Raw genomic sequence first — 18,982 nt, forward strand, 5'->3', positions numbered from 1 at the left:
CTCTGAGCCCCCTCCATGGCCACACAGGAGCCTCTGTGGGAGGTGGTCAGTGGCAGGGAGCACCATCAGCTGGCTTTGCCTCCCAGCTGGAGCAGCACAGCCCAACAGAGTCCCCCATGGCCCCAGGCCCCACAGCCCCCGTGCTCTGCAGAGCAGCCCCCCCAGCTCGGGGGCTGTGGGGAGCACGGGTAGGGGGTGCAGAAAGGGCTGCTCAGGCCAGCACAGATGTGTTCCCCTGGAGAAAGGCTCTGTGGGGAGATGGGATGTGCCAGGAGAAGAGCAGGACACCCTGTGTGAGCAGAGGGGCCATGGGAAGAGGCTGCCCTGTCCCTGGGGAAAAGAGGGGGCAAAGCAAAATCTGGGAAACTCTCTGATCTAAGTTGTGCTGCCCAAGAACACGCTGACTCCAGAGGTGTCCAAGCGGGGCAGAGCCGGCGACTCCGGTCCGTGCGGCGGCGGGGGGGAGGCAGCGGCTCTGCTTGATTCCATGGAGTTCTGGGGAGGTACAGTGGCCCCTTGGTTCCATGAGGCTCTGAAATGTCTCCTGAAAGGAACCTCCCCTTTGGTTCCAGGAGGCCCTGGAGTGTCACAGTGGCCCCTTGAGTCCATGGGGTTCCTCAGTGTCAGAATGGTCCCTTGGTTCCATGAGGTTACAAAATGTCTCAGGGTTCCTTTGTTTCCATGAGGCCCCACATGTCAAAACGGCCCCTTAGTTCCCCCAGATTTCAGTGTCCCTGTGTTCTTTCATTTCCATGGGGCCATGCAGTGCCACAATGGACATTTTGTTCCATGAGCTTCCAAAATGTCTCAGGGTTCCTTTTCTTCCATGAGGTCCCGCGTGTCCCTTGGTTCCACGAGATTCCACAGTTTCCCTGTGTTCTCTTAGATCCATAAGGACCTGTAGTGTCACAACTGCCCATTGATTCCATGAAGTCCCACAGTGTCCCTGGATTCCTTTTGTTCCATGAGGTTCTCCAGTGTCACAATGGCCTCTTGATTTCATGAAATTCCACTGTGGCCCAGGGTTTCTTTGTTTCCAAGAGGCCCTGCAGTGCCACAATGGCCTCCTGATTCCATGGGTTTCTGCAGTGTCACAATGGCCCCTTTATTTCAGGAGGTTGCCCACTGTCCCTGGGTTCCTTTGGCTCCATGGGGCCCTGGAGTGTCCCAGTGGCCTCTGGATTCCATGGCTTTCCCCAGTGTCACAATGGCCCCGTAATTCCATGAGGTTCTGCAGTTCCACAGTGGCTCCTTGATTCCATGAGGTTGCACAGCATCATCACCCAGCTGAGCCCATCCTGATGAAAGTTCTGAGGAGGTTGGGAGGAACTGGAACAAAAAGGATAAGATAATTGGGAAGGAAAGAGGGGCATGGCCAAGAGAGAGGAAAGATTTTGATGAGGTAAAACCAGGTTCAGGTAATGCTGAGGGTGCTGAAACACTGACTGTGCAAACACTCCTGGTAGGTCTTTACTCTCTTTGTAACCTGAAGCCTCAACACTACCTAAAAGTGCTGCCCCTCCCATTGAAAGGAATCCACTGCTCTAATTCCAAGCCAGAAAAAACCCAATCCCAGAACTCCAGACTCTTATTTGTACTCCAGTGCCCACCCCATTCCCAAACCTGTATTACCAGTATGAAAAGCCAAGCTTTAATCCTGACCCAGCTCAACAAGCTCTTCCCCTAATCATGAACTGCCAGCAGAACAACAAACCTCCCAAAGTTCTGCCTAATCCCCACCCTGAGCTCTAAACCCCAAGCCCTGACCATTAAGCACCCCCACAGCCCTTGGGAGCAGGGCAAGGACCTGCAGGGCCCAGAGCAGGCCCAGGGGGTTGGCAGAGGAATGGGAGGTGACCTGGATCTGCTCAGCTCTGCAGTGACCCCCAGGAGAAGGGCCTGGGCTCTGGGAGGGATGTCCTGTGGCACAGGGGCTCAGGATCCAAGTTAAGAAGGCCAAGTGCACATGGCAACAGCCAGAGCTGGTGCAGAGACATCAGGGAGGGTCTGGAAATGCTGCTGGGAGGGGTTGGGAAAGCAGGAGGGGTGTGTGCAGCCTGCAAGGCCAGAGCAGCAGCAGGGCCAGGGCAGGACAGCCTGCAGGAGAGATGGCCAAGGGCTCTGGCAGGGCTGCAAGGCCAAATGGCACCCAGGCCTTTGTCCCCTTGCCTCTGGCAGCTGCCTCTGCCACTCAGGCCACCACAACCAACTTTCCTGACAGGTTCTGCCCTTGGTTTCTGCCTCGCCCCTCCCTCAGCAGCCTGGCAGGGGTTGCCCAGTTTTTGGCCTTTGTTGTTCCTCCCCCTCCCATCCCAGTGCCCCCCAAACAGCCCTGAGCCAGCCGGGAGGGACAGGATCTGCTGGGCCAGGGCCTGGGGCTCAGGCCTTGGCCTTTGTGCTCCACAAAACCAAGGCAGGCTTTGCTCAGCATTGCAGGGGCCTGCCCAGAGCCTTTGTCTGCCTGCACTCCTGGCCTCCAAGGAGCTGCTCCAAGGAGTCCCTGGGGAGGCTTTGTCAGGGCCTGCCCTCAGTGGGGCCCAGCAATGCTTCAAGGGACTTGGAGTTTGGCTTCTGACTTCTTCAGCAGCTTCTTCAATCTTCTCTCAGTACCTCAGGATTATGGGCTGGGCTGCAAACACACTGTGGGGCTCATTAAAATGCAGAAATCCCTCAGGATCTCTTTGTCTTCCTTTAATTGTCTTCAAGGCAATTTCAAAACAAGTCTTCAAAATTTGTACCTTTTTTTGAAATCAAAGAATGGATATATTTTAGTTCAGAGAAGAGGTGATAGAGGTGTTCTCCAAGTGATCCTGATGCTGAGTGTCTCCTCAGGAGATCCACACTGACCCTGTATGATCAGCCTTGCTCCTCACCCCCCAACCTCACCAGTTCTGACATGGCCCATCTTGGACTGACAGCTGATGCAACTCCAAACACACTAGGAGACTCATTAAAACACTGAAAAACAAATTATTTCCCTTCCTTTAATTGTCTTCAAGTCATCAAGACTTCTACAGCTAATTGGAGTTGTTTTGTAGTTTAGCTAAGGAGGAAGATTTTAAAGTGGAAGTTAAGAAAAATATATATTTTTTGAAAAAAGAAAATGATTTACACAGATCCTTGGGATGCAAGAGGGTCAGAGCACAAAGGATTTGGATCCAAAGACAAGCAGGCAAAAGAGATTAGTAGCACTTAATCATTGACCAATTGAACAATTATCAAGTGATTCAATAGCATTTGCCACAACTTTAAGAGTGACTGAATTATAGATTCACAACAACAACATTCCCACCACAGTCAATTCACCCCCACACCCAGGCAGAGATGTGTGGTCACATCAAGAGCTGGGTGTGCAAAGGTCCCTCTCCCAAATTCTCCTTGTTGTCAGGGAAGCACTGCCATAAATCCCTTTGTGTTTGCCAACAGACCAGGGTCACAGCTGGAGGAGTGTTTGTTGAGGGGGATCAGAATTGTCCTGGGCATCATGGAGGGTCTTTGGAGTGTTGCAAACTGGAGGGTTCCCGAGCTGGGAGAGGCTGCCAGAGGTGTCCCACTGAGAGGGAGGTGCTGGGGAGCTGCCAGGGCCTCCCTCAGCCCCACTGGTTGTGGGCTCACAAGGGGACTGGCTTTAGTTATCTGCTGAATTTCCATCCTGGTGTCAGGAATGACTGGAGTTTCCAAAATAGTTGGGAATTGTATCCAAACTCTTCTCTTTGGGTTAGGATTCAGGTAGGGAATATTCCTTGGTTTTCAGGGGATGACTCCTTATCCTGTGTTCTGGAGCTCTTACACCCATCCCAGTCAGGTTGATGGTTTATTGACAATGTGTTCTGAGGGGCAGCACCTCCGATGCCATAGAAACCCCTCCCCCTGGATTAGGAAACCTTTGGAATTCAGGAGGTGTTCCAGTGGAGCATGAAAATGAACAGCAATTTTCCTAAAGCCCAGAGCCAAGCAGAACAAAGCCAGGCCCCATCAGTGGCAGAGCAAAGGTCCCCCATCCCTGTGTCCCTGTGGCCGCTGAGGCGGCAGCGCAGGCCCGAGGCGGTGCCGGGTCCCGGTGCAGCCGGGGCAGAGCGGCGGCTGCGCGAGCGGCAACCCCGGCGGTGAGTGCGGCAGCCCCGTGGGAGCGGCGGCTCCGGGCACAGACGCCGGCGGCAGCCGCTGTGGCTCATGGAACCGAGTGGCCATTGGGACACTGCAGGGCCTCCTGGAATCCAGGGGCCGGTGGGACACTGGGGAGCCTCTTGGAGCCAAGGGAACTGTGGGATATTTTGGAACATCCTGGAATCAATGGGCCATTGTGACACTGCAGGGCCTCATGGAACCAAAGGAGCTCTCAGAGTTTTTGCAACCTCATGGAATCAAGGAGCCATTTCTGGCAGGATGCTCTACTCTGACAATGCCTAAACAATGGTCAGAGAATGCAAACAATGCACACTGTGATGAGTTACTGCTCCTGTCAAGGTGCTGGTTTTAATGTTGAATTATGCTAAACCCAAAATGGTTCCTGAAACTTCAAACACACATCCTGCTTTCTGAAGCAGGATTTGACAGTTAAGCTGCTCCCTGGCCTGCAAATACGTCTGGCAGTCAAACCCTTGATAACTCTAAAAGCCCTGTCCAACTTTGATGTGTCAGATTCTTCCACAGACTTCCTTCAAGTGTGTGGAGCTTCTGCCATGAAGCAAGGACAGCTCTTCATGGTCACTGCCCAGGGGTTGGGTGAAAGAAAAAAGAATTACCCCTGTTGTTGTGGGATGAGTTACCTCAATCTCTGCTTCAGGATTGTTTGGTTTTGCTGGCTTTGATCCAATTGCTTTAATAGAGTTACTTTGATAGACTCCACTGTCCTATCTTACACTATACTACTAGGGGTTTTTGGCTTTTATAATTTGAAGTAAATAATTCTCTTTAAGGTCTTTCATCTGTTCACTTTTCTGATCAATTTTCTGTTCATTTGTCATAATAAATAATTCATTATATAGAAATATTTCTGATTTGCCATCACTAAAACCTGCAGGACAAAGTGATTGAATCACACCTCTAGAATTCCTTCAATTGAAACCAAAATCTGAGCCTGAGATTGGATCCAGCCCCCCCCAGGCTCCTCTCTGAGAAGGAATCTAGAAAGCAAGGGGGTCCTTTGTGCACCTCGTAGCTCAACGAGTTTAGCACAGAATCCCCCTGCACACACACAAACACACAGGCATGGGAATCTACACACACACTCCTGTTCATCCCTACACAGACATAACCCAGACAGACTCGCAGGGGAACTCCACACACCATTCCCACATCACAACATGAGAACGGTTAGAAAAACATAAAATATGTACACCAACCATCACTGCACTGCAGCATTCACAGGATGTGACACCTGTGTCCACTTTTTAAATGTTACAGCCATTCTACACGATCTTTATTTCCTGTCAGCTGAGTATTCTATCAGGTGCATTCTAAGATGAAACTCCAGGCACATGAACAGCTGAATTTGTTCCACATTTAAACGCTGTTGCACATTTTTAAATGGAGAAAGTAGGGAAACTGCTCAGTGTTCAAATGAATGAAACACAGTGAGCCACAAAAGGCAAAAGTACATAGTGTGCAGCAGCTTTGTGGAGTTACAGATCTGCTCAATGTTTTATGTTTGGCATTCAGAGACCATGTTTACATTTATTAAACTACTCTTGTTCTGCCCCCCCACCCCTTTTTTGGAGTGTTTCAATTGCCTTTCCTTCTTCCAACAGCTGTGACAACTGTAAAAACAGTCAGTAAAATTAAGTCCCCTCTATAATCCTTTTGTCAATGTCACATTTTAATCAGAGGTTGAGGAAGATTTCCTGTTACAAGTGCACTGATTCATTTAAAATTATTAAACTGACACATATGTCAAAATGAGCAGATACATTTATTGCATGTTAGCTCATTAAATATTAGTAATTATTAGTGCTATTGTTATTGCTGAAAGAGCAAAAATTCAAGACTCCAGCTGGCTAAAAGTTATTGCACTCTTTAACATGCTCTGCCTTAAAATCAAAGCGTACCTAGTGATGGTCAGACAGATGTCTCTGCACTCTCAAAATGTTCAGACAATTTTTAGCTCGAATCCTCTCTCCCCTCACCCATAACACAAGAACTGCAGAAACTACAATACCTATTTCGTATGTCCTTATGCTCACATGTGCATATGCCTGTCACAATATATAGTCAAATCACAATTACTATGGATATTAATAATGTGTCAAACTGTGGGGTTTGTTAATTGAGAGAGAGAAGCAGATATGTTTCTGAATGTTGGTTCTTTCTCTGTGTCCATTCAATCCCACACGCCTCAAGCCCTGCACTCACACAATATACTGGGGGTGTTTTAAGATGGCTTTTAATTGAGCCAAAGAGGAAGAAAAAAGTTAGTTTGAATCTTGCACCAGAGCCAAAAAGACACGTGCCCCAATTTAATTGAAATGCATCTATTCTGAGAGGTTTATCTAAACTAATCCTTCAAATTAGCTATGAGAAGGTACATTCAAGAAAACTCCTTTGGGGAGGCTTGGGGGGAAAAAGCATCCACAAAAAAAAAAAAAAAACCAAAAAAAACCCACCAAAAAAAGCCCAACCTAACACCCAACTTATCGTCTCTTTACATATTTTATAAAAAAACATGTCACTGTAGTAAAAGCTGTAGAAACTGCATTCTAACATTTCTGAAGCTCTCTTACACTATACACAGTGCACTGATCTATAAACTATATCTGAAAGGGGACCCTCCTCTGTTTATTTTCTGTTATTTACCCCGGAACATCGCGGTGGGTTTTCCCTGCACCCCCTTCCCAAACTGTGCTCCCCCCAGCCAGGCTGTTTGCTACTTCCCGTATCGTTTCAGCACCGTGCGATGGCCGCCATTCCCTTTTCCTGCCTGGTTCAATTCCCCCCAGCCCTGCGCTGTGCAGGCAGTAAGGACAGCGAGTGGGCATCTCCCTCTAGCACACTGTCACCTGCCGAGCAGCCTCTGCGCCGCTGCGGCCGGGGCGATGCGGTCCCTGCTCTTCCTGGCGGTGCAGGGAGAGCGGCTCCGGCAGGCAAAGTTCTCCCCAGTCCATGTGCGCCCAGCCTTGGAACAAAGCCTTGGAAATCCCTTTGCTGTCTGTATGTCGTCTGACGTCTAATGCATGGTTTTTAAAACAATAGATTAAAGGTGCAAGAAACACTCAATTCAACCCTTGCAGCTGAATAAATAACACCACAATAAATACCGACCTCAGAAAAGAATCTCTTTTAAGTCCTGAAAACCTGAAAAGGGACTTTTCCACATGGGTATCCTGACATCCATAACTGTAAAGGAAGAATTCAAGAGAATAAAGAAGTCTATAAGTGTTCTGTGCAAGATCAAGGTGAGATTCTCTCTCTTCTAACATTTCACTGACCTAGGAAGCAAGAATTTGGCACAGAATTAATACCGGAGAAAAATGAGACCAGTGAAAGATCCCGAGCTCAGGAGAACCTGACTGTGCTGGGGAATCAGAGCTTTCCCCCTGGGAAATGAACTGCTCTGAAAGAGTGGGAAGAAACCAGGAACAAAGGCTGAGTTCAAATGCTCCAGAGTAAACAACTCCTTCCTCACCAAAAGGTCTGAGCTCCCCTTAACTCATCTCTAGACACCCATGGAAATAAAAGAGCCTGACCTTGAACCCAAGGGAAACAAAGAAATTCCACGGCTTTAGCTGGAGAAAGGTTGGGGGGAGGATGTGTCACTCCTCTATGACATCACATGCTCCCTGTGACATCACATCCTTCCTGTGAAATCACACCTCCCCTTGACATCACATCTCCCCTATGACTTCACATCCATCATATGACACCACATCTCTGCAGTGATACCATATCATCCCTGTGATGTCACATCCTCCCCTGTGACATATCTCCTGTGACATCACATCTCTCCTATGATGTCACATCCATAATATGGCATCGCATCTCTCCTGTGATATCATATCATCCCTGTGACATCACATCATCCCTGGGACATCACAATATCCCTGTGACATCACATCCTCATCTATGACATCACGTTCTCCCCTATGATGTCACAACCAGCATATGACATCACATCTCCCCTGTGACATCACACCTCCCCTATGACATTCCAGCTGACATAACATCCATCAAATGACATCACACCTCTCCTGTGATATCATATAGTCCCTGTGACATCACGTCTTCCCCTGTGACATCACATCTCTCCTATGACGTCACATCTCCCTTATTATTGCTTCTTATTTGTAATATCTTATAGATCTATCATACAACACCTAAGGATGGATTCTATAGAATATGTGCCATAGATATTGGTGTTGGGTCTGGCTGAGCTGCAGTTCAGTTCCCCACAGCAGCCCTCCCAGGGCTGGGTTGGCATTGGCAGCTGGAAGGGGGTTGAGAATACCCCAGTGTTTTGGCCACTGCTGAGCACAGCACCAACACTGGGACATTCCTTCCTTAGCTGAGGGCAAGAGCCTGGCAGGGGACCCAAGTAGGCCAGTTGAGCCCAACTGACCCAAGGGACATTGCAGACCATGGGAGGTCAGCTCAGCTCTAAAAGCTGAGGCCCGGAGCAGGAGGGGGGCATTCATTGTCTGATGGCTGCCTGCTGAGGAACCGTCCCGCGGACCCAAGCCCTGCTCCTCGGGAGTGGCCGACCATGGCTGCTCATGGGAAGCAGAGAACAAACCCTGCTGTCTTTGGCTTTAAATAAACTGCCTTATCTCAACCCTGCTATCTTTGGCTTCTGCGTGCGCATCACTTTAATTTTTTCTTTAAATAAACTGTCTTAACCCATGAGTTGTTTTTTTTTTCCACCTTACTCTCGCCCCTGTCTTGCTGGGAAGGGGAGTGATAGAGCGGCTGGGTGGGCACCTGGTCTCCAGCCAAGGTCAACCCACCACACACCTGAACACTTCCAGAGACTCCACCACCTCCCTGGGCTACTTGTTCCAATGCCTGAACACTCTCTCAGTGGAAAAAGGGTTTTTTTAAAATCAAATTTGAGCCTCAACTGATGCAACTTTAGGCCATTTCCTCTCTTCCTGTCACTAAAGGCTTTGCAGAAGAGACCAACCCCCACCCCACTAAAACCTCCTTTCAGGTCACTGCAGAGAGCAATGAGGTCCCCCCTGAGCCTCCCCTTCTCCACACTCAACAAACCCAGTTCCCTCAGCCGTCCCTCAGCAGACATGTTTTCCAGAGCCTTCCCCAGCTCCGTTCCCTTCTCTGGACACGCTCCAGCCCCTCAAGGGCCTTTTGGCACTGAGGGGCCAGAACTGGACACAGCACTCCAGGTGGGGCCTCCCCAGTGCCCAGCACAGAGGGGCAATCAGTTCTCTGCTCCTGCTGGCCACACTCTTCTCCACAAAGGCCACGATGCCCTTGGCCTTCTTGCCCCCCTGGGCACACTCTGCCTCATATCCAGCCCCTGTCAAGCAGCACCCCCAAGTCCCTTCCTGCTGAGCAGCTCTCCAGCCCCTCTGCCCCCAGCCTGGAGTATTCCAGGGGGTTGTTGGGAGCCAAAGGCAGGCCCTGACACTTGGCCTTATTGATCCAGCCTGTCCAGATCCCTCTGCAGAGCCTTCCTGCCCTCCAGCACATCCACACTCAAACCCAACGTGGTGTTGTCCACGACTTTCCTGAGGGGGCACTCGATCCCCTGGCCCAGGTCATTAGTAATGATGTTAAACAGGAGCAGCCCCAACCCTGAGCCCTTGGGAACCCCACTAGTGACCGGCCCCACCTGGATTTCCTTCCATTCCCCTCCACTCCCTGGGCCATCAGACACTTTGTCACCCAGCAAACAGTTCCCTGGGCAAGCCATGAGCAGCCAGTTTGTGCAGGAGATGCTGGGGGAGATGGTGCCAAAGGCTTTCTGGAATTCCAGAGAGACACATCCCCAGCCTTTCCCTCAGCTGCTGAGCGGGTCCTTTGTCAGAGAAGGAGATGAGGTTGGTCAGGCAGGACCTGCCCTTCCCAACCCCACACTGGCTGGGCCTGATCCCCTGGTTGTCCTGCCCCTGCCATGGGATGGCACTGAGGAGGATCTGCTGCATGGACTTCCCCACTCCTGAGGTCAATGGGACAGGCCAGGAGTTGTCCAGATGCTCCTTTTGGCCCTTCCTGTGCATGGGCATCCCATGTGCTTGTTGCCAGTCAGCTGGGACTTGTGCAGTTGTGCAGCACTGCTGGGGAATGAGTGAGAGTGGCTTGGCCAGCTCTTTCTCCAGCTCCCTCAGGAATCTTGGCTGCATCCCATGTGGGCCCAGGCACTTGGGGGGGTCTCACTGGCAGAGCAGGTCACTGACCATTTCCTCCTGCATTGTGGGGGCTTCACTCAGCTCCCCATCACCAGCTTCCAGCCAAAGCCTGCCTGCCAGGTGTCCAAGGGGTCAGTTCTGCTGCCCCCTCCTTCCTTCCCCCACAATGGAAAACTCCCTCATTTTGGGTCCCTGTGCCCCAGACGGCTCCGACCACCACCTCACCCACCAGTCCCACAATCATGGAATGCTTTGGCCTGGGAGGGGCCTTAAAGAGCATCTCAACATCCTCATAGAAAAGAATTCCTTCCTACTATTTCCTCCAACCCTTCCCTCTATCCATGTGAAGCCACTGCCCCTTGTCCTGTCACTCCAGGCCCTTGTCCAAAGTCTCTCTCCATCTTTTTGGTTGGCTCCCTTCAGGCACTGGAAGGCCACAATCAGGTCAGCACAAAGACTTCTCTTCTCCAACCTGAACAATCCCAGTTATCTCAGCCCTAAGATATTTCTGAACCTCCCAGAATCCAGGGGCCATTGGGACCCTGCAGAACCTCCTGCATTCAAGTGCTCCTTGTGAAACTGCAGGCTCTCCTGGAACCCAAAGATTCCTGGAACACTGCAGAGCTCACAGAACCAAGGGGCCACTGTCCCACTGCAGCTACTTCTGAAGCACAAGGGACCCTGGGACAGTGAGAAATCTCCGAGAATCCAAAGGGCATTTGGGGACTGCAGGGCCTCATGGACCTAAAGGAACCTTTGGAGACTGTGGGAGCTCATGGAATCAAGGGGCCGTTGTGACATGTGGGGCCTCCTGGAAGCAAAGGAACCCTGAGAATGTCTGTGGGAACAAGTTAAGGCAGCAGCAGCTGCATTCAGTTAATCAGAATCATCAAGGAGTGTTTTGGCCTTGACTGGTGTTTTCCATCCAGAGAGTGCTGTTTGCCGAAGTAGAAACCACTTGGAACGCTCTGCATGGCAGCCTGTGTTTTTCTCTGGTGGCTGAACACAGCCAGCACATGAGGGGAGGGGAATGTGTGGCATCAGGGCACTGCTTTTGGGTCATGCTGGGAATTCCAGTGGACTAAAAGACAAACTCAAGAAGCTGTTTCCAAAGGAACCCCAATGAAAGGGGGACACCGGAAAGATGGGCGGACAAGTCCCGCAATGGAACTCTGTGTGTGCAGCCTCATTTTCTCCTTCAGCACCCACAGGAGAGGAGGCAAAAAGTGAGGGTTGGGACCCAAAAACCGATTTGAGGGGAAAATGAGGATTAAGGGGACAATGGGAAAGTGGGAGGAACAGGGAAAGGGTGGAAAAGGGGAGGTGGTCTGGTGGGTCGAATGGTCTCATGGGGGTCTTTGGGCACAAAGGGGTTGGGAAAGGGAGGTGGCCCCCCTGAGCTCCCAACATACTGAGGGGTGCTGGATCCAATCTCAGCCTTGGATTATGCCAGCACTTTCAGTTTAAAGGAATTACAGAGGTGTGACTGAATCATTTTTGTACTCCAGGTTAAATGATGGCAAATCAGATTTATTGATAGAAATGAATTTATTTAGAGTTACAAATGATCACACAAAACATCTTCATCAGAATTATTTACTGCACAATACAAACACTAAAACAACCACGAGCACAGGACAAGATAGGATAGTGCTCTACACTAAAGCAATTGTTGAAGCAATTCTACTAAAGCTGCCACAAAAGCAATGATTATTAATTGGAGATGGATGGAACTCCCCCAGACCAACACTGGTGGGGAGATCTCTGCTCTCAGACTCAAGGAGTGGCCTTAGTGGGTCCCCAGTCAAGGCAGGAATCTCCACACATCCCCAAGAAGGGTTCTGTTGGAAGAAGCTGCCCCTGGGAAAGGGGACTGGCCCATTCTGGTCAAAAGGAATGGACTGACAGTCACTGGACTCCAGGGGTTGCCTCAACATCTGGGGCTTCATTTGGGGTGGAAGCAGCGGCCGAAGATAGGGCACTCGTAGGGCTTCTCTTACTGGTGGGTCCGTTGGTGTCTGGTCAAGTTAGAGCTGCGGGTGAAGCTCTTCCCACACTCTCCAAACTTGTAGGGCCTGTCCCCGGTGTGGATGCGCCGGTGCCTGACGAGGGCGGAGTTCTGGTTGAAGCCCTTCCCGCAGTCTGTGCAGCGGAAGGGCCTCTCATTCGTGTGTGCCTGCTCATGCCTGAGGAGATGTGAGCTGGTCTGAAACCTCTTCCCACATTCCAAGCACTTGTAGGGCCATTCCCCAGTGTGGATGCGCTGGTGTTTGCGGAGTCTGGAGCTGTCACTGAAGCCCTTCCCACATTCCCCACATGTGTAAGGCCATTTTCCAGTGTGGATGTGCTGGTGTTGGATCAGGTCGGAGCTGACCCTGAAACTCTTCCCACATTCCTCACATGGGTATGGCCGTTCCCCAGTGTGGATGTGCTGGTGTCGATTCAGGTTGGAGCTGTCACTGAAGCTCTTCCCACATTCCCCACACGTGTATGGACGCTCCCCAGTGTGGATGTGCTGGTGGGTGAGGAGGTGGGTGCTCCCCCTGAAGCTCTTCCCGCATTCCAAGCACCTGAAGGGCTTCTCCCTGCTGGGAGGCTGCTCAGAGACCACCAGGTCAGAGCTCCCCCTCAAGCTCCGGCCGCCTTCCCGGCACAGGCTGGCTCTTTCCTCCTCAGAGCACCCTGGGATGGCTTTGGAGCCCCTCCTGCGGGGGGATCTCCGGCCCTTTTCCTCCCCGCTGCCTTCCTGCACCGGGGAGCTCTTCAAAACGGCCTCTCCCACCAGGGTCTCACGGGGGGATTTGTCCTACGGGCTCTCCGTCCTCAGCTCGGGGCCTGGGGCAGGAAGCAAGAAGGACAGGCAGGGGATTTGCCTCCGGCCCACAGGGAAGGCCAAGGACATCCCCCCAACTCCGTCCCCGGCAGGACGGCGGCGCCAGCGGGGTTGTCCTGCAGCCGGGGCCATGCTCGGCTGACAGAGCCAGCACAACACCCACCCAAAGGGACACTGACTGCCTCCTCACCTGCCTGGGGGGACCAAGGCATCTTCCTCTTCCTCGCAGCCTCCTCCTCCATCCGCCCAAGCTTTGGGAAGGACAAATCCTGTTGGGGGGAAAACAAGGGCTGAGCGCGTTGGTTTGGGGGTTCCTCCTGCCCAAGTCCATCACTAGAACTCACCGGGCATCCTGTGACCATAAAAACCTCCAAAACACCAAGATTCAGCCCAGAAAAAACCCAAACCAACCAGAGTCAGGCAAAAAACCCTCAGAAATAGCAAGAAGACCCTCGCCACCCCAAACTGCAAAAAGCTGAGATTCAGCTAAAAAATACTCCAAAATACAAAAATTCAGCCCAATAAAAGGTGATGGGGACTGAATTTAACCCTCCAGCAGGAAAGTTGTTTGATTTCAAGCTCGTCTTCAAGGCATGGCCTGCGATTGGAGCCTGGGCTCTAATTAACCTCTCCTGTGCTGCCAAACAGCAGGAGCTGTATGGCCAAGGGACAAACTCTGTGATCCCTGTCAGTGTCCATGGTCCCTGTCAATGTCCTTCAGGGAAATTGGGAGGAGGGAATGAAGAAACCGGTTTGGAACTAAACTGGTGTTAAAGTGGGAAAAACCTCCTTCCATGGAAATAAAACTTAATTTTTCCTGGGCTGAACAAGCTCATTCAGGGATGAAGGAGTGGGACTTCTGTGGACACTTGTGCTGGTTTCTTTGGACACTTGTGTTCATTCAGAGAGCCCCTGGAAACACTCTGCTGTTCACTCCCAGTGCCACCAGTGCCTGGGTCCTGTCTGCAGCAGCAGATTGCAGTGGGACGGGAGAAATGCTTTTCTGAGCCTCTGGGATGGACACAGGCACAGCCTGACCCTGAACCCAAGGGAAACAAAGACAAATTCCATGGCTTTAGCTGGACCAAGGCTCAGGGTGTTTCCTGAGGGCAGCACTAACCAGACTGTTTTGTGTGTGTGTGAGACAGGCAGAACCACAAATGCCTGCACAGCCCAGAGCAGTCAGTGTGGGGCTGTGCTTGCTGCTGCAGAGACCCCCAGGGAACAAACCCAGGCAATAGTTTGGGTTTATTCCTTGCTCTGTGTCAGTGCAATAGAATGTTCCACAGGAGCTCTGTCCCCCTCTGTGGCACCAGGTGGCTCAAAGCTGAAGAGAGGGGGGGGGCAAGTGCAAGTTCCCTTCTGAAGTGTGTGTCCCTAAGGAGTACACTTGCCTTATTATTGCTTATTATTTGTAATATCTTATAGATCTATCATACAATAGCTAAGGATGGATTCTATAGAATATGTGCCATATATATGATACAGAATATATCTGATTATTGCTTTATCTGTCTGTCCAGACAGATATTGAGTATGCAGAGAGATTGTATTTGAGGGATATGTTCCTCTCGATACCCAGTTGGTTCCACTCCCAATGCCAGCAAATTCCTGAAGCTCCCCCTTCTGTGCCCTGCAGGTTTTGGCAGATTTGCAAGAGCAGGGGAATCACTCCCTGCAGCTCCTTTGCACTGTAGGATATGGGAGCCCTGTGCACATCCTGCTGCCTCCAGATTCCATTCTGGGTGTGGGAATGACCCTGTGGGGAGCAAAGAAATGCCTGGTTCTGCAGGAGCTGCAGATGCTCAAGAGGCAGCAGGACCAAGTCAGGAGCCTGGGGGGGCCTGGGGGGCTTTGGGGTGTGGGAGGGTCTTCGGGGAGCTGGGGAGGGGCTTTGGGGATTGGGGGTAAAGACAAGAACAGACCAGCACAGACCAGTACCTCCTCACTGCTCCCCAGATCTCTCCTGGAGCTGGGCCACCTTGTTGTGGGACACCTGAGCCCCCCCAGTGCCCTCCCAGTACAGCCCAGTGCCCCCAGTACAGCCCACTGTGTTCCTGTCCCAGGGTGTGGGTGATCCCTCTTTAGGAGGGTTGGAAGTGATTTGAGGGGGGGTTGTGGGAGATTTGGGGTGATCTGAGGAGTTTAGATGGGGATTTGGGGGGTTTGAGTGCCTTTAGGGAAGTTAAAAGAGGTCTTGGGGACATTGGGGGGTCAGAGGTACCTATGGGGGGAGGGGATTAAAGGGTAAATGGAGGTTAGGAGACATTTGGGAGGGGTTAATGAGGCCTGGGCGGGCAGAGGAGGGGCTGCACCAGAGCAGGTGAGTCTTGAGACCCCCCCCCGGTGTCCCCAAGACCCTCTTGGTGTCCCCAGTTCCTCCCTTCACACCCCGAGGCCCCCCTGGTGTCTCCAATGTTCCCAGGGACTTCCCATAGCCCTAATTCCCCCCTAGGCACCCCCAATTCCACTGTCCATAAATCCCTCCCCACTGTCCCCAAACCCCATCCCTGATGTCCCCAACCCTCCATCTCAACCCAGGAGCCCCCCCTGGACCCTCTGACCACAAAAACACCCCCACACACACTCACAGAAAGGCCAAGGGCATCTGGGGAAACATTGGGGACAGCTGGGGGGCTTTGCAGGGCCCTGGGTGATTACTGGGGGACACTGGGACACACTGGGGGGAACTGAGGGACACTGGGAGGGACTGGGGGGTTACTGGGAAATTACCAGGACACACGGGGAGACACTGGGAGGTTACTGGGCCATACTGGGGGTTACTGGGTGCTCACTGGAGGATCACTGGGTCATCCTGGGGGGCAGTGGGAGGTCACTGGGACACACTGGGTGGTCACTGAAGGGGTCACTGGAAAGTCACTGGGATATACTGGGGTCTAGGGATCCCCTTACCCGGATGTGGTACATTTCCCCCCCCCCCGGATTTTGGGGGCCATCCCTAGGACCTCTTCTTTTTGGGGCTGGGGGACCCCCTGGACCCACTGCTGGGCTTGAGGGGATCCCCCAAAATGCCCTCAAAAGCCCTGAAAGCCCCCCCTCGACACATCAAAACCTTCTCAAGGTCCCCTCAAATGCCTTCAGAGACCTCATCCCTCCCCAGCACCCCCTAAACCCTCTCAGTGACCCGCAAAACCCACCTGGGACCCCCCAGTCTCCTTTAGGGACCCCCCAATCCTCCTCAGAGACCCTCAAAACCGTCTAAGACCCCGTAAACCCCCTAGAGACCCCAAAACTGCCTAAAAGGTCCCGCCAGGACCCCCAGACATCCTCAGAGAGCCCCAAACCCCACCTGGCACCCCCCAAATCTCCTCAGAAACCAAAACCCCCTCAGAGACCCCCAAAGCCCTTCAGGAACCTTCAACCACCCCCTGAGTCCCCTCAGGACACCGAACTCCCTCAGGGACCCCTCAAAACCTCCTCGGGAATCCCCGAACCTCCCCGCTAAACCCTCCCGAGCCCCCCCGGGGGGACTCACAGCACTCAGAGCGAACCGCAGGCCCCGCCGCCATCACCGATTCCCGGCTGCGCGCGCACCGCGTTCAGAGAACGCCGCCGCAGCCAATCAGCGCGCGGCCACGCCCCCGCAGACCCGCCCCCGCCGTGTTGGCTGCCGGGAATCGGTGATGGTGGCGGGTCGGTTGGTGAGCTCTGAGTGCAGGCGGGGGGTGCGGGAGAGCGGGATCTGGGGATCCCCTCGGGGGCTGCGGGGAGCGCGGGTGAGGGTGGAAAGGCTGCAGGGCTCGGGAGGGTTTAGCGCGGGGGGTTCGGAGGTTCGGAGGACCCTCTCGGGGGCCGCGGGGCCCGGAGGCCTCCCAAGAACCCGGAAGGGTGATTCGATTCCTGTGAAAGTCCCTCGGAAAAAAAATTCAATACCACCCAACCAAAAAAAGAACCCTAAAAAAAGGAAAAGTGAGAAAAAGGTCAGGAAAAAACTGCAAGGGCCAGGATGATTTTATTGCTTTGCTTCAGTTTTTCCTTGGTCTCGTCCTTCTCAGATTCTTTGCTCCCTTCCTTTACAGAAAGCTCTTCTGCTGTTCTGTGGTTTTGTGGTCCCTTAGGGGCTTTTAGAGGTCTCTGAGGAGGTTTTGGGGGGTCTCTGAAGAGGTTTGGTGTCGTGAAGGGACTTAGGGGGGAGGTTAAAGGTCCCTGAAGGGGTTTGGGAATCCCTGAGGGAGTTTTGGAGTTTCCAAGGGAATTGAGAGGTCCTTAGGGGTTTTGGGGGGGTGTCTTTGAAGCAGTTTTGTGGGTTTCTAGGGGGATTTCGGGAGTCCAAGACAGTTTTGAGGGTCCAGAGGGGGTTTTTGAGGTCCCTCAAATGGCTTGGGGGTCCTAGGTGGGTTTTGCAGGTCACTGAGAGGGTTTAGGGGGTCCTGGGGGTGGATGAGGTCTCTGAGGGGATTTGGGGTGTTTTTGAGGAGGTTTTGATGGATCCAGAAGTGGATTTCTGAGGGGGTTTCTGGGGTTTTGCCTGGATTTTGGGGGGTCACAGTGTCAGTCCTGTCTGGCCACGGCCAAATAAAACTCCTATGAGGCATTTCCCATCCCACCACAGCGCCTCTGCCAGCCCAGCGGACTGACCCTAGAGAAAGGGGATCCCAATTCCCCCTCGAACCCCAGAGACCCCCAAAACTCAGCACACAGAGACCCCAAAGGAAGGGGGACCTGGGTGTCCCCTAGAGCCCAGCAGTGGGGTTCAGGGATCTCCCAGACCCCAGGGGAGGGGTCCTGGGGATGCCCCCAAAAGTCCTGGGGGAGCAGAACTGACGAAGGGGATCCCAGTGCCCCCAGTATAGCCCAGTGACCTCCCAGTGACCCTCAGTATGGCCCAGTAACCTCCTCAGTGACCAGCCAGTGTGTCCCAGTGACCTCCCACTGCCCCCCAGTATGGCCCAGTGATCCTCCAGTGAGCACCCAGGAACCCCCAGTATGGCCCAGTAACCTCCCAGTGTCCCCCACTGTGTCCTGGTAATCCCCCAGCAACTTCCCAGTCCCTCTCAGCATCGCTCAGTTCTCCCCAGTCCCTCCCAGTGCCCCCTGGTTCCCCCCAGTGTGTCCCAGTATCCCCCAGTAATCCCCCAGTGCCCTACAAAGCCCCCCAGTTGTCCCCAACATGTCCCCAGATGCCCTTGGGCTTTCTGTGAGTAGGGTGGTGGTGGGGGTTGTGGTCAGAGGGTCTAGGGGGGCTCCTCGGGGTGAGATGGAAGGTTGGGGACATCAGGGATGGGGTTTGGGGACAGTGGGGTTAAGTTTGGGGACAGTGGAATTGGGGGTGTCAAGGGGGGAGTTGGGGTTGGGGAGGCCATGGGGACATTGGAGACACCAGGGGGGTCTCGAGGTGTCAAGGGGAGAACTGGGGACACCAAGAAGTTCTTGGGGACACCTGGGGGGGTCTCAGGACTCACCTGCCCTTGGTGCAGCCCCTCCTCTTCCCCCCCAGGCCTCTTTAACCCCCCCAAAATGTCCCTTAACCTCAATTTTCCATTTAATCCCCTCCCCCCACAGATCCCTTTGATGCCCCAATGCCACCAAAACCCTTTTTAACTCCCCCAAATACACTCAAAGACCCCCAACCCCCCCCAAATCCTCATCCAACCCCCCCAGGTCCCCCCAAATCTTTCCCAGCCCCTCCCTCAAATCCATTCCAATCCCCCTCAAAGAGGGATCACCTGGCACCCTGGGACAGGAACACAGTGGGCTGTACTGGGGGCACTGGGCTGTACTGGGGGCACTGGGGGGGCTCAGGTGTCCCAGGACAACATGGCCCAGCTCCAGGAGAGATCTGGGGAGCAGTGAGGAGGTACTGGTCTCTACTGGTCTGCACTGGTCTGTA

At 52.9% G+C, this 18,982-nt stretch overlaps 1 protein-coding gene across 1 annotated transcript in view; it reads right to left on the reverse strand.

Moving 5' to 3' along the window:
• LOC135405223 (zinc finger protein 239-like) overlaps positions 1 to 18,982 on the reverse strand; it is a 229,329-nt gene that overhangs the window by 178,696 nt on the left and 31,651 nt on the right. The window contains exon 2 of the mRNA XM_064639899.1: positions 13,322 to 13,400. Coding sequence (XP_064495969.1) covers positions 13,322 to 13,373 — 52 coding nt within the window. The 5' untranslated portion in view covers positions 13,374 to 13,400. The remainder of the gene's footprint in view (positions 1 to 13,321; positions 13,401 to 18,982) is intronic.

This window comes from Pseudopipra pipra, chromosome W, assembly GCF_036250125.1.
Source record: "Pseudopipra pipra isolate bDixPip1 chromosome W, bDixPip1.hap1, whole genome shotgun sequence".
In the NCBI taxonomy this organism is placed as follows: domain Eukaryota; kingdom Metazoa; phylum Chordata; class Aves; order Passeriformes; family Pipridae; genus Pseudopipra; species Pseudopipra pipra.